The 16,559-nt window shown below is 35.9% G+C and overlaps 1 protein-coding gene across 1 annotated transcript; it reads left to right on the top strand.

Moving 5' to 3' along the window:
* On the top strand, positions 5,455–10,628 carry LOC104723066 (bifunctional aspartokinase/homoserine dehydrogenase 2, chloroplastic). Its single transcript, XM_010441358.1, has 18 exons — positions 5,455–5,694; positions 5,884–6,118; positions 6,232–6,612; positions 6,698–6,786; positions 6,873–7,176; positions 7,249–7,301; positions 7,389–7,597; positions 7,706–7,793; positions 7,886–7,999; positions 8,130–8,228; positions 8,334–8,528; positions 8,604–8,686; positions 9,045–9,270; positions 9,397–9,542; positions 9,646–9,781; positions 9,878–9,961; positions 10,042–10,134; positions 10,237–10,628. The coding sequence occupies exons 2-18, from the start codon at positions 5,899–5,901 to the stop codon at positions 10,480–10,482; spliced, it is 2,766 nt and encodes a 921-aa protein (XP_010439660.1). The 5' UTR covers positions 5,455–5,694; positions 5,884–5,898; the 3' UTR covers positions 10,483–10,628.

Below are 16,559 nucleotides of genomic sequence, written 5' to 3'. Positions count from 1 at the left end.
TTAACTTTTAAAAAGTTTTTAAATATTATAAGTTTTAAAGTTTATAAATATTGAAAATTTTTAAAAGGTTCAAATTTTATATTTCGAAACCGTTTAAAAGTTTAAAATATTATAAATATTGATGCAAAACATAAATTATCTTATTTATCTACATTTGTGCTTTTTATTTCTTATGAGCTGTAAAACATATTTTTGTGTATGATTTTATAGATGAGTTTATTTTTGGATCTAAAGAAGAAGGATTGACATCGCAAGACCTTAATTTGATGTTTGAGTCAAATTTTGAGGTTTAAAGAAGAAAGATGGACGACAAACACACATGTTTTATTAGCTATACATAGGCATGACCAGGATTACAATTGTCACGGTTAAGGTTTATTAACTATCGGTTATGGTTAGAAATTTTTGTAACCTTAACTAGAGCCGTTTAACAAACGGTTAAACGGTTACGTTTAAATACTGTTACAGTTCAAGCGGTTACTGTTATATACGGTTACGACTATTTGATAATATGATACGGTTGATATTATTTGATGATATAATATAATTGATATTATTTATTTATAATTAATATATTCTTATAGTGTACTCATATTTCTATACATCATATGATTCATATTAAATAAATAATTATTAGTATATTTTATTATGTTTTTAAAATATTATAAACCAAGTAAGGATTTTGGTTTGAGAAGTTTCTAAACGCGTGGATCTAAAACCAAATAAGTATATGGATAAAATTATCAATAATTGGGTGCATGTGTTGACTATGCTGGTAATCATGAATTTCACAAATTTTATGAGAAAAGAAATGATTTTGTTCTTGGAGTTTGATGAGTTAACAAGTTGTGTGGTAGTCTAAAAAAAGGTTTTTCAGTGGAAGAATGTGAAGAAGTTGACGAGGAAGAAGAAGAAAAAGAATATAATGAAGAATCAAACGGTAGAAGTTACGATGACAATTAACACAAAATTTGACAATGAAAATGATAAGAAAGAACATGAAGAATAAGAAAACATTGAATAAAAAACACGAAAACATAGGTGATAGCGATCAATTAAATATGAAAACGAGTTAAATTTATGATTATAAAATTGTTTCGTTTTTCTGGTGGTAAAAAAAAATGGTTTATGATATGTGAGGTCATCAGTTTGATTTGCCTCGCCCGGATGTCAAGTTAAATTTATGATTTTTTTTATCAGATTTGATTTTATAACACAACTGATTTTTATATTTTATAAAATTATGTATGTGAAATTTAATTTTTTCCCTTAGTACTAATTTTAATTTTTTATGAAATAATATTTTATTACAGTAATCAATCATATATAATTTTTATCAAAATATATCAAACAAACCCACGCGTAGCGTGAGTTCAAAACTTAGTAAAATATAAAACTATAATATTGTCTTTAAAATTATGGTAAACTCATAAAAACATAATTTTAAAATAATTTTTTATGATTTTTATTAAAAATTTGTAAATTAGTTATTGTAAAACATCGTAAACTCTTAATTTAAATGTTTAAATTATATAAAATATATATATTTGATTTATGTTTGACTAAAAAAACAATAAGTATAAACAAAATTAAGTGAAAAGTAATCATATTAGAATGTTATAATCAAATTAAACATATATAATCGAATAACTGATGTTAGGAAGAAATTAGTTATTAATCAAACTGGAAAAAGTTTTATAAAGCATAATCGGATATAGAGGGAGATTTTAAAAACAGGAATAATTCCTTATTATATGTATTTGTTTGGTTGCATCCAAGTCCAACACAATCAGTATACACGACTTTATTCGCATAATAACAAAATTATCATTCAAAACTAGATTAGTGATACGAACACGATATTAGCCGTAGGCGGCCCAACTGAGCTAATGCTAGTGGCTCCCACTACAGACACGAATAGATCAATCCCAACCAAACCTATATTATGTTTAGAATTACTAGAGAGATATTAAAATTTTAGTTATACCCGAAAAGGAATTTAAGTTTATTTTTAATGCGTCAGTTGATGAGACTATGATTTTAAGCTGTCCGAAGATTTAAGCAGTCCGAAGATTCTAATCTTAGGCGGCTATGATTTGATTACTAAAAAGACCAATCAAAAGAAATGTGATTTGAATAATTGTTTGTAAAATGTCAAAATCAGTATGAATCATCCAATTCCCAACCGATATGTTGATGAGACTATTACAAATAGTCTATTATACTATTTTACTATATCATTCATCGATATGCATGCATTCATGTACACGTTATAAATATATAAAAAATTGGTTTACCAAATGGCAAATACTAGCAAACTGTCTCATTGTCAAATCTATGTATATAGTATATACTATAAGGTAGTTACGAAATGAGTATACACTATTTTTTTAATATCTAAATAACCAAATAAATAATATCTTGCACAAATAATATATGAAATATACATATATATATATATATATAAATATATATATATATTTGAACAAAGATATGAAAAGGATATTTATGTATATTAAATTTTATAATTTCACCTATAATTTTCAAATAATCGATTTAATATTGATATGATTCCTATTTTTTTGGAGTTGTTGGATATGAGTTTCACCCTGCCTTGATAAGCCTTCAACTTGGCCCACCCACGAAATAGTCAATGCGGCTCTCAGGAACGTTGACCGACCAAATCATCCTTACTCGGCCGGCAAAGCTTCTAGAAGGCCCAATAAATACGGACAGCCCAATAAGCGACAGCCTGCAAAAAGGTAATCATCGACTAAAGCTTTGAAGCGATACCACATCGATCCCAAGGCATAAAGATGAAACGTCCCATCAACTATAAATACCGAGGAAAAGACGTACAGAAGAACATCAAGTAACCTGGGAACAAGAGTCAGAAAACAATTCGGTTCTAACTCTAAGTTTAATAGTCAAGAGTATACAATTCTGTAATTAGCTGACCGGCTTATATCGGAATAATTTGTAAACTCGCCTATCTTTAGTAATCTTAAGAAAAGTATTTTGTTTCGCCTTCCTTAATTATTATTTCCAGCTAGTAGTAGTACTCGTTCAACGGGGGTCAAAATGAAGGTTTACCACTTAGTATAACAAACTATATATATATATATTCTATATGTTTTGTTTGTAACAATCCATACAGAAAAAAAGAAAAATACTATTATAACTCAAAAAGCTAAAACTCACACATAATTCTACATTTACTTGTATTAAAATTAAAGAATATGAATTAAGTAACGTATAAAGACTAAAAAGTGCATCGAGTTTGTATCATCATCAACATCAATACATCATCCATGCTGGTTCATGTGGGTCATTCACGAGACCTATGGATGGTGACAGAAAACCAAAGATATTATCAATTTGGCAGTTGAAATTATAAATTAACTAACACACACCACTTTTGATTTCTTTTTTTAAAAATCGCTAGGCGCTAGTCGGACGATTAGGGTAGGCCTAACGCCTAGCAAAAAAAATCGGAGATTAGATTGGGATTAATTGGGGACTAGTTTTAGGATTATTTTATTAAATTAATAGTAAATTAAAAATATATATTACTAAATATATGTATAATTCTGTTTATGTGAAAAGAAAAATACCAAATAAAATATAAAGTTATAGTGTTGTCTTTAAAACTACGGTAAACACATAAAAACGTAATTTTAAGAAAAAAATTTATGATTTTAATTAAAAGTTTGTACATTAGTTATTGTAAAACATCATAAACTCTTAATTTAAATGTTTAAATAACAAAAAATATATATTTGATTTATATTTGGTTCCAAAAATAATTGGTATATACAAAATTAAGCGGGAATTAATCATATTAGACGGTATAAACGGATAATCGATACTAGGCAGGGATTTTTAAAACAGGGTTTTGATTATTATAATCTTAATCCTTGTATTTAGATATTTTTTTATGATATTAAAGTAAACTTACTTAATGATAATAAAAAAATATATTTATTTTGTCAACATTTCATATACAATGCATAGACTTAAGCCTGATTGGAGACATTCCCAAAGCGGATTTGAGAAGAATAAAGTGAAAACCACTTTATATTCACCATTCAACAATTTTTTTAACAGTTTGCAGTTTTCAAAAAGGAAGGCGTTTTTTAGTTTTGCGGATTTTAAGAGTTGGTATTACACAGGACTGCAAATCAGAATTTCATCTAATATATATCCAGCGGTTTTTGATAAAACCGCAGTTAGTATCCATTGGACAATAATTGTTATATTTTTTAATTAAAATTTAATATACAAAAGAATAATAATTAGCCCGTGGATATCTGTTACACCCCCTATCTCTCCAGAAATCACATGTACGAGAGAATATATAGATATATTGTATGTTTGACCATATACTATATAAGATAAATATTATTAGTGCATATAATATTTTATTATAATAAGGCACTAATAATATTTTATTATAATAAAAATTTGTGTACAAAACCAACTTAGTTATATATTTTTATTTTAAAATAAATTTTACAAAACTGTTACTAATTTATTAATAGAAATATTATTTTAAGAGATCAAATATATAGATATATATAAGATATATCTTTTTGTAAATAGCACAAATGTTTGTGTAAATAGCACAAATTAATGTTTGTGTAAATAGCAAAAATTTAATGTTTGTGTAAATAGCACAAATGTTAATAAATTACAAATAATGTTTTTAGTTTTGCATAAAATATATCTACATAATAGTTTAAATAATTTTTGGTATTTAAGGTTTGAAATATTTTTTCATTAACACAAAACAATTAATAGTTTACAATTATATTAATTATTTATTATTTTATACCGCTTATTCTAAAACCGCAATTTTGTTTTCACCAATCAAACATTATTCTGTATCGCTTATTTTGTACAAACCGCACTTGTCTCGCAAATATATTTCTCCCGCACGTACCACAGTTGAACTGTACCGTACTGTAATACCGCTTTCTCCGCACAACCAAAATCGCAGTTATCATTCGGACCCTTAGACATGATCATTGCGTTCAGATTTTTTTTTTTTAATAGTATGCTCTCATCTAGTTAGAAAATTGAAATCATCAAATTGGCTCACCCATCCGATTTAATTGTCAACTACTCCTATCGCAAATATATAAATAACTTAGTAAACGATTACATATAGTTTAGAATTTTGGGTGATAGATACAAGGACAACAAACTCCGGGATGAACAAACACCTTATAAGAACAAATAATGAAATAATAAAGAAGAAAACTTCTTAATCTCTTTGAATAAACAAATCCAAAACTTGATATCGACATCTTATATAAAATAAAATGAGGCTTCTTTTATAAGCCCAAACTGTAAATTAATTTGAATGGGCCAAAAAGGCCTTTAATCAAAACACAATAAAAGACAAAATAAAAAACGTGATTATTAATTACTTGGACGTCGTTAACGCAGATAGCCACGTGGCGGTTTATTGTTGATAGACAAAAATCGTGAAGCCGCCGCTTCTTGGAGATTCTTCCTTTCCTTCACTCTCTCTGGTGGACTCGTGAGGTCTCTCAGATTCTTAGAAACCTTTTTTTTTGACTACATTTCAAATCGCTCGCGCTATTTCGCCGCACTAACCAAAGCCGTACACCTTTTTATAAATTTAATTTCTCCCTTTCTCCGCCGCCGCGCCGCCGGGAAATCATCACTGTTAGTCTTCTTCTCTTTATTTATTATTATTTCTCTGTGAAAAGCTAATTTAGGGTTTAACACTTCACTGTTGTAGCCGACTTAAGTGGTATTTTTAGTCGATTGATTCGTTGAGTTTTGAAGAGTTTCGATTTGATTCTTCAGAGTTCAGTGTGTTGGAAGCTTGTAACTCTGTGGTTTTGGTTGCAGGTATATTCGATAAACATGGCGACTCTGAAGCCGTCGTTTACTGTTTCTCCGCCGAATACTACTCCGATTAGATTTGGATGTTTTCCGCCGCAATGCTTTGTCAGTGTCCCGAAACCTCCTTGTCTCCGGCGGCGACTTGTATTGCCTAGGTTTAGACAGACGACTGGTGGCGGCGGCGGCGGTATGATTCGATGTGAACTTCCGGATTTTCATCTATCAGCTACAGCTACTACTGGTTAGTTTTTTGTTTTGTTTCATATTGATTGATATAATATGAGCTTCTTTGTTTTCCCTTCTGATTATGAGTGTTGGAATTGTAGTCAAAGTGATTGCTCTATTTGGTTGCAGTTTCAGGTGTATCGACTGAGAAATCAGTGGATCAAGTTCAGATTCCCAAGGGTGAAATGTGGAGTGTTCATAAGTTTGGTGGGACTTGTGTTGGGAACTCTCAGAGGATTAGAAATGTAGCTGAGGTTATAATCAATGATAATTCTGAAAGGAAACTCGTGGTTGTCTCTGCAATGTCCAAGGTCACAGATATGATGTATGACTTAATCCGCAAGGCACAATCACGAGATGATTCTTATTTATCCGCCTTGGAAGCTGTCCTGGAAAAGCATCGGTTGACGGCTCGTGACCTTCTCGATGGGGATGATCTCGCTAGTTTCTTGTCACATTTGCATAATGATATTAGTAATCTTAAAGCAATGCTTCGTGCCATTTACATAGGTAGCGTGATTAGTAATCGTATTTGTGTTTCCTGTTTACTTTAAGTCTGATTCCAGAGGAAGAAACTGACATCTTTGATTTGCAGCTGGCCATGCATCAGAGTCGTTTTCAGATTTTGTTGCGGGACATGGAGAACTTTGGTCTGCTCAGATGCTATCATATGTTGTCAGAAAGGTTTGAATGATGCGTATGATGATTGCATTCATGTGACACAATTGAGGCTGTACACTTTGTGATCTCTCTATTCTTTTGGACTGTAGACTGGGCTTGACTGCAAGTGGATGGATACTAGAGACGTGCTCATTGTTAATCCCACCAGCTCTAATCAGGTCGATCCTGATTTTGGTGAATCTGAGAAGAGGCTCGATAAGTGGTTCTCCTCAAATCCATCCAAAATTATTATTGCAACTGGGTTCATTGCTAGCACTCCACAAAATATTCCAACAACTTTGAAAAGAGATGGGAGTGATTTCTCTGCAGCTATCATGGGTGCTCTATTGAGGGCTCGTCAAGTAACAATCTGGACAGATGTTGATGGTGTATACAGTGCGGACCCTCGCAAAGGTCTGTCCTATTCTTCTGCCTTTAATCCCTTATATTCTAGGATGTAATTTTAACAATAAGTTTTGCCTGCAGTTAATGAGGCAGTAATACTCCAGACACTTTCTTATCAAGAGGCCTGGGAAATGGTAAACTTAGCGTTCTTGTTATCCTATATTCGGGAGTTTCATCATGCCAAGTACAAATTTTTGATCAAAACATTTAACTTCATGCAGTCTTATTTTGGAGCAAATGTTCTACATCCTCGCACCATCATTCCTGTGATGCGATATAATATTCCGATTGTGATAAGAAATATTTTCAATCTCTCTGCACCGGGAACAATAATCTGTCAACCTCCTGAAGATGATTATAACCTTAAACTGACAACTCCTGTCAAAGGATTTGCAACTATCGACAATTTGGCTCTCATAAATGTTGAAGGGTAAGCTACCTTTGCCGTTGTTGTTCGAGTTTTATTTCTGTTCTTTTAATTGACAAGCGGCATTTGTACCTCCCCTGTTGACTTCCTTCTTCCAATTCATTCTGACAGTACTGGAATGGCTGGGGTACCCGGTACTGCGAGTGACATTTTTGGCTGTGTAAAAGATGTTGGAGCTAATGTTATTATGATATCACAGGTGCCTTTATTTTAACACTTGCCTTAGCATTATCGCAATTTTCTTCATTTTGAGAGGCAGAGGCTTATGCCATTGATGTATTCATTGTCCAGGCTAGCAGTGAGCATTCTGTATGCTTTGCCGTGCCTGAGAAGGAAGTAAATGCTGTTTCTGAGGCACTGCGGTCGAGATTTAGTGAAGCTTTACAAGCTGGACGTCTGTCTCAGGTCTCTCTATCTCTCTGATTTCTGTTTTAATCCTAGCACAGCTCTTTCCTGCGTATTCTAATTAACCTTATATATTTGATAATTTTTTCTTAGCCAGTTTCAGTAACAATAGTATAATTCTTTTTCTCAGATTGAGGTTATACCAAACTGTAGCATCTTAGCGGCAGTTGGCCAGAAAATGGCTAGTACACCTGGAGTTAGTTGTACACTTTTCAGTGCTTTGGCAAAGGTCGTTATTACTTGAAACTGTAACCATTGTGATAAGGGATCATCCATCTCATACACATTTTTGCTTGATTGCACCCTTGTACTTATTTTTGTATCTCACTGGCAGGCTAATATTAATGTCCGTGCTATATCTCAAGGCTGTTCTGAGTACAATGTTACTGTCGTTATTAAACGTGAAGATAGCGTTAAGGCATTAAGAGCTGTGCACTCGAGGTTTTTCTTGTCAAGAACGACATTAGCAATGGGAATTATAGGACCGGGCTTAATAGGTGCTACATTACTTGACCAGCTGAGAGACCAGGTGAACTTCATAATAATGTTCAGTATTTTCAAAATCCTTTAAGAAGCTGATTAAGCATTAAATTATGTTTTCCAGGCTGCTGTTCTCAAACAAGAATTCAACATTGATCTGCGTGTTTTGGGAATCACTGGTTCAAAGACTATGCTATTAAGTGACATGTAAGAATAACTTATTCTGTACAGTTCTTTGTTTCTGACACGTTGTAGGACATACGGATCCATTCTTGATGGCATGACAGCATATTTTTACTTCTCTCTGGAGAGAAAAATATCCCAAACTCTCGATCCGAATCCTTATGCATCCTAGAAGATTAACTTAGTTTCCTGTTTCGCATACGTGGCCATGGCTCTCCCTTGATTGTTATCGTGTGTTTTATCTGTCGGTTGATGTAGTAATGACGTAAACATTAATCTTGGACAGCTGACATTATCTGGCAAATACTAAGCTCAATTCCAAACTGCGGATGATCATTCTGTTTTAATACCACATGACTTGTACCTATGTTGTTTATTGCAGTGGTATTGATTTGTCGAGATGGAGAGAACTTCTAAACGAGAAGGGAACAGAGGCCAATTTGGATAAATTCACTCAACAAGTGCATGGAAATCATTTTATCCCCAACTCTGTATTGGTTGATTGTACAGCAGACTCTGTTATCGCGAGCCGTTATTATGATTGGTTACGGAAGGGAATCCACGTCATTACCCCAAATAAAAAGGCTAACTCAGGTCCCCTTGATCAGGTGTTATATTCTTCTCATCTCATCAAGTATACTTCTTTTGAATCCGTTAGAGAAACTCATTAGGAAATGTTCCTGTCCTGTGTTGGTTTCTTACTCCACTGATGTTTCTTTTTTGTGTGTGCTCAGTACTTGAAACTGAGAGATCTTCAAAGGAAATCTTATACTCATTACTTCTATGAAGCCACTGTTGGAGCTGGTCTTCCAATTATCAGCACTTTACGTGGTCTCCTTGAGACAGGAGACAAGATACTACGCATAGAGGGCATTTGTAGGTCTGTTAGTTAACAGTTCCACTACAGTTTGACTCTGAGTTCCTTTCTGGTATTATTCTTGATGATTCTCCTTTGCATTTTGTTGTTTTTGTTTTTTCTCCAGTGGAACTTTGAGTTACCTATTCAACAACTTTGTTGGAGACCGAAGTTTCAGCGAGGTTGTCGCTGAAGCAAAGAAAGCAGGTTTCACTGAGCCTGATCCAAGAGATGACTTATCTGGAACTGATGTTGCAAGGAAGGTACGTTATTGCTTCTTACGTATCAAACTGACACAGCAAAGTTCTGCAAATGATGGTAGTCTCTCTCTTGAAACCAAAACTCCTCTGTTTGTGTAGGTGATAATCCTCGCTCGAGAATCTGGACTGAAATTGGACCTCGCGGATCTTCCTATTAGAAGTCTCGTCCCTGAACCGCTAAAAGTAAATGATCTACATATACCTTTCATTATCATTAAAATTAGCATCTTCTGTATCTAATGTTCTTCCTAATCTGCTTTCAGGGATGCGCTTCTGCTGAAGAATTCATGGAGAAGCTTCCACTGTACGACGGGGACCTAGCAAAAGAAAGGCTCGATGCTGAGAACTCCGGGGAGGTAAGATCTTACACCACAAACTTGTTCAATTTGATGATCTTATATCCGGCTAAAGATCATTCTCGTTTGTCATATTATCAATAATGTAAAACTTTGATTCAGGTCCTGAGATATGTTGGTGTGGTGGACGCAATTAACCAGAAGGGAACAGTTGAACTTCGGAGATACAAGAAAGAACATCCATTCGCGCAGCTGGCGGGTTCAGACAACATAATAGCATTCACAACAACAAGGTACAAGGACCATCCACTTATTGTCCGAGGACCTGGAGCTGGTGCTCAAGTCACGGCCGGTGGTATATTCAGCGACATACTAAGGCTCGCATCTTATCTGGGTGCACCGTCCTAACCGGTGGAAAAAACCCCACATTAATTATCAGTTTTGGTATCTATTTTCGCGCTTAAAGTATCAGTTACGAATCAACAACTTTTTGCTGGTCTTTGTAATTTTTGTGGTAATGTACAATAGCAACTAGTGAATTTTTTTTTGTTTTATACATCAAAAAAACTATAATTCAACAACTAACTATTCTAACCATAAAAAGCTAATATGCACTATATAAATTATAATATATACTATATTATTCTTGCCACCACCATCATCCCTAACCCCTACCACCACCAACCCCACCTTCTAAAACCACATTCCCCATCTCCTACAACCACTTCCGGCGGCCACCACTACCACCTCCGGCGACCACCGCTCTGGCAACCATCACCTACAGCCACTTGTCGGCCACCCTCATCGGCCACTCTTGCCGGACCACCGCCAGACAACCACCAGACCACGTCGGAACACCGCCGGACCACGCTAGACTACGTCAGAACACCGTCGAATCACCGCGGAACCACCACTGGACCACTGTACACCATCACCGCTGGCCACCCATCCACCATTACCCCTAAACTATAAAACTCAAAAAGGTAATTTACTTTACTCTTACTCCTAAATATCTAATTTTTTCAAATTAATGGTTATATTATTTGTTAGTTTCTTTTTTTGGTCACTCACCTAATTCACCATTTAATAAAACGAAGTATTTCTTTGGAATATATGGAGTATCTATTTTATTTCGGTGGTCGAGGTCAATTAGAATTTCTTATCTTCTTTTTATAAGTTTCGTTGGAATTGCGCTGGAGCAAGTTGGTAAGGCCTTTGTTGGAAAAAACTAGTAGACGGTGACTCGTCCCAACAGCTGGACGTGCAGAATAAATCCACAAAAAGCGTCCCAACAGCTGGACGTGCAGAATAAATCCACAAAAAGATTTCTCCAATTTAATTAAGAAAAAAGTACTTAAATGTTATCCAAAAGTTGGCTTATTATTCATATTTACCAATTTTTTAAAAATTGCTCAAATGTTTAGTGTCTTGGGTATAATTGTATATTCTTTGGGTTTAGTTTTTCGATTTTGAAAAAAAAAAAAAAATACACATCAACAAATTAAAATACACATTAGATATGATTTAACACGTCACTAAGCAGTTTTTTTTCAGATCGACAGTTGCTTTTTCTTATTTATATCAAAGAAAGGGAAAGTGAACAGTTTTCAATGTTCACAAACCGCGAACAAAAAAAACACTCTCTCGTCGTCTCTCATCACCGAACCCTAGTACCGCCGGCGATACTTTGTCATTGTTCACTCTCTCGCCGTCATCTCTCGCCGTCTTTGCTCGTTCTCTCTTCGTCGTTGCACTCTCTTTCTTCGTCGTCGCTCTCTCTCTCTTCGTCGTATTCGTCTTCGTCGTCGCTCTCTCTCTCTCTCTCTTTGTCGTGTTCCGGTATGTGTCGAATGTTTTTTTTCGAGTTTTCTGGCTGAATGTGGGTTTTTATCGATGGTTTACGGCTGATTGTCGCCGTCGTTAATGAAAGCTGATTTGTTAGATCTATTCAATTCGATGGCTGATTTACTGTTTGTTTTATGTTGCGGCTGAGTTATTTTATGGTTTACGGCTGATTTGTTAGATCTATTCGATTCGATGGCTGATTTGTTAGATCTATTCGATTCGATGGCTGATTTACGGTTTGTTTTATTTTGCGGCTGATTTTTGTATTGGTGACTGAGTTATTTTGTGCTTTAGGACTGAATTATGTATTTGTGGCTGAGTTATGTTATGCTTTGTGTATGAGTTTGTTTTATGTTATGGCTGATTTATATTATGATTTACTTATGAATTATATTATTTATCAGATGTCAATGGCGATTATTTCTGAAGAACAAGCAAGGGATTACCCCCAAGAATTTACGCTGAAAGAAACTCTAATCTAGAGGATAGACTCATTAATACCAATTTCAGGATGACAGATTTCCCTGTGATTAGGGAATCAATAGGACATGATGCGTGGGATAAAACGAAGGCTCTACCTATTGGAATTATCTCTAAGCTAGTTGATAGTCCATTCGTGTGGTCTGGTAAGATAGTACATTTCGTACTATGTAACCATTTAAGGGTACATAAGAAGGAGCTTTGGTTTGTCGTCGGTGGTCAACCTATCAGGTTTGGGTTGAATGAATTTGCTCATGTGACGGGGTTAAACATAGACCCAATGCCTACATAACGGTTCGAATTTGAAGAGGAAGACAAAGAGTTTTTCAGACTTTTGAAAGTGCCTGGTGGAGAAGGTCCATCATTAAATGAACTCAGGGAAGGACTAAAAGTGTGCCGGCAATGGTTAAACCCTGATCCTCGTAAATGGTTGGGGCTGTTGCTTCTTCAAGCCATTGGACTCTATGGTTTGCATCATAACTCTAGAATTTCATATGAAAGTGCGAAAAGAGTTTTTGATGATGAAGCAATGAAGACTTATTCGTGGGGTCGGTCAACATTTGAAGCCCTTGTTGATGGCATAAAGTTGTTGAGGCCTACGGGAAAGATGTACACCCTTAGTGGGTTTACACCCGTGTTACAGGCTTGGGCGTATGAGTCCATCAAATTCTTTGGAGATCGGTTTGGGAATGCATCAGCTGAAGATGGTGCCACACCGTTGCTTCAATGGTAAGGAAACCGTACACGTTCAACGATGGAATCAGTAATTGCTGAAGAGAACAAAGTGCTTGGTGAGGTAAGGTTTTGATTGTGTTATGATAGTTACTAACTGAGTTATTGTTTAAAAGATGGCTGAGATATGGTTTATTAGTGGTTGAGTGATTGTTTAGTAATGACTGAGTTATTATTTAGTATAGTAATGGCTGAGTTATGGTTTAGTGATAGCTAAGTTATGGTTCTTTTATGGCTGAGTTATGGTTCTATGATGGCTGATTTATGTTCTAAGATGGCTGAATTATGGTTTAGTGATGGCTGAGTTATGGTTTAGTGATGGCTAAGTTAAAACTTACTGATGGGTTTCATAATCTCTTATGTTACAGCTGCGTGTGAGTAAAATGGTTATGAAGGAAAATGGCAGCGAGCTATTTCATATGTGGCCAGATCAAGAAGACGACCCAACAATTGATCGCCTGATCGAAGACATACATATGGATAAGTTTGTTAAAGGTTTTTGGGATGTTAAGGGGAGTGATAAGAAGAAAAAGAAAAAGAAAGCTAAAGCAGATGTTGAGTCTGAATCTCCTCCCGCAAAGAAGCGGAAAGTCCATAAGGTGGAAATTTCCAACAGTCAGCGTGGTGAATCTGGTGAAGGATCAGGAGCTGCACATGAGAGAAAGAAGAAAGGAAAAAAGGTAAGTGATATGGTGTATAGTGAGTTTATATTTTATGTAACCTTTCGTTAGCTTGTTTACGACAGTTTGTGTATTTGTTTCAGTATGCTAGTGAGGAGGAAGATGCTGGGGAAGATGTGTCGGTTAGAACTCTCGTTGACTTGGTGTCTAGTTTAAACTAAAGGTTTGACACCCTTGATACAAACATTGCAAATATGCCTCTGGATCTGGAGAAGAACATTGGAGATAGAATAGAAAAGAAGATGAATGAAAGAATTGGAACCAGGTTTGGATCTTTTGAGCGTGATCTCAAACAGATGAAAGATCACGTGCTTGCCATGGGTGTTGGGCAAACTGGCCAAAACACGACTGATGCGTTTTCAAATTTCAAAATAAAGGACCTGATACCACCGGACCTTCAGGCAAAACTACAGACACCAAAAGGTCCACCAGTCATTCCAGGAAAAATGCAACAAAACTACTCTGTCAACAGTCCTCCGGCAATGCCTGATTTATGTTAAATTTATGGCTGATTTTCCAGAATGTTTAGGTTGAGTTATCATTATCTTTAATTGTCTTCGCTATGTTATACAGGTAGATGACAGTGGTTTGGCTGAGGTCAGTAAGAATCTGAATAAAGAGTTTGAAAAAGATGATCCTCTTGATTTTCTTGAGAAGTCTCCAGCTGCTACGAAACCAACTGCTACGAAACCAAAACAACGGCCTTACACGAGGAAAAATGCCAAAGAAATAGAGGCAAAGAAGTCCAAAGAAACAGAGGCAAAGAAGGCCAAAGAGTTGGCGGCGGCAAAGAAGGCTGAGTTGGCAGCGACAAAGAAGGCCAAAGAGTTGGCGGAAAAGAAGGCAAAAGCCGAAGAGGTTGGAGATAATCCGCAAAAGAAAAGAAGTAGAAAGACTACTAAGCCTACTGTCGTGAGGCCGTTGCAATTTGTAGGTCCTGTTTTGAATGAGGCAGAAGCTTCTGACAGCAGTGTATGTGAGTTGACAGACCAGTTTATTGCTGAAAACAACTTACTTGAACCTGAATCTGAGGAAGATGCTGAGGAAAAGATTAGGCTTGATAGAATTAAAGCTATATTGCTGGATAGTGTTAAGCTGTCCCCCGACGGGAGTGCATTGAATACACAACAAGATCATCCAGGAAGGATTTTTCCTTATATTGGAGACAACGGAGTGACGTGGATCAGGAAGAACTGTGTACCTAGAGCTGGAATATATGATCCTCTGGCACCGGTTGATCCGGTCAAGTTGCAGAAACTTTTGGAGTACCTAAAGACAGCCGAGTATGACCCTTTAGACCCTTGTTAATCACAAATGTTGTTAACATTATATTAACCTGTGTTTATTTGTTTGTTAGGAATCAACCATTAGGCAAGGCACCACTCGATATTGAATTCTATAGGACTCTCACCACCGTAAGAAAGAACAAACCAGTAGTGAAGGACAGGCACTATGGGTGGCTGTCTGATGAAGTAAGTTATTATTCTTTACGGCTGAGCTATAATACTTGATGTCTGAGTTATTATGTTTACGGCTGAGTTATAATACATAATGGCTGAGTTGTTATTGTTTACGGCTGACTTATCTTACATTATGGCTGAGTTGTTGTTTACTACTCAGTTTTCTGTTTTACAGCACATGGGCGGGTATATGAGACTCCTCAGGGTTAGGTACAAATGAGATCCCTCCCCATTCCACAACAAACACATTGCGTTTATAGACCTGTGGTTCACCACTACGATGGTTCGTGACTATGCTCAGTTCAAGATAAAACCCAAATTGTTTAAATTCAAAGACAACAGTTATGAAGAGTTAGTTAATGGTTTGATTCCACATGATGAACCGACTAATTTGAAGTGGATAGAAGATGTGGATCACCTGTATATTATTCCACAAACTGGAGGCGATCACTGGGTGGCGTGTTCCTGTAGAGATCTGTAGCAGAGATCGTTGTAGGAGCTTCTTAGGAGCGTGTTCTTGCTTGTTTAAGGTTCAGAAAATTCTTGTCAAAGGTAAGTGCCTGACCATGGCTTATCTAAGCTGGAGATTTCTCTGATCTGCTTGTTTATCTGTTGTTAGGCTTGTTAGAATGTTATTTGGGACGTTAGGAAGCTTTCTTGTGGCTTGGGATCGAGTTTTGTGGTTGTAGGAACGAAGATCCGACGAGAAGCTTTGGGGAAAAACGATGCTCGGCATGTGCATCGGTCGATGCACTTTGTGCGTCGGTCGATGCAAGTGCGAGGACAACGCGTAAAACCTTAGGGTTTTCGTGCTATGTCGAGTATGCATCGGTCGATGCATAGGGAGTATCGGTTGATGCAAGTGAACCTTGCATCGGTCAATGCATATCATGCGTCGGTCGACGCAACCCCAACTGGTGTCGGTCGATGCATGTTTGGTGTCGGTCAATGCAGAGTCCTGGTTTGTTATTGTTGATTGTTGATTGTTGGTTGATGGTTAGAGATGTCTCTATTGCTTGTTTGTATAGCCCATTAGATGGGAGGATTGCCTTACTGAGTGTTTATTGAATACTCATGCATTGCAATATGTGTTTGTGGTGCAGGTAAAGGCAAAGTGTGATCGTGGAATCAAGACAATGAAGAGGAGGATGTTCTAGGGACTCGATTGGTTGTTGTCTGGCATTGCTAGGTTGCTAGAGCTGGGTCATTAGAAACATTGCTAGGTTGCTGGTTCTATGATTCCTGTTGGTTGATTTTTGGAAATTGTTTATGTTATAATTATTAGATT

This window comes from Camelina sativa, chromosome 11, assembly GCF_000633955.1.
Source record: "Camelina sativa cultivar DH55 chromosome 11, Cs, whole genome shotgun sequence".
NCBI classification, from domain to species: domain Eukaryota; kingdom Viridiplantae; phylum Streptophyta; class Magnoliopsida; order Brassicales; family Brassicaceae; genus Camelina; species Camelina sativa.
This window is presented reverse-complemented; position numbering and strand designations above follow the sequence as displayed.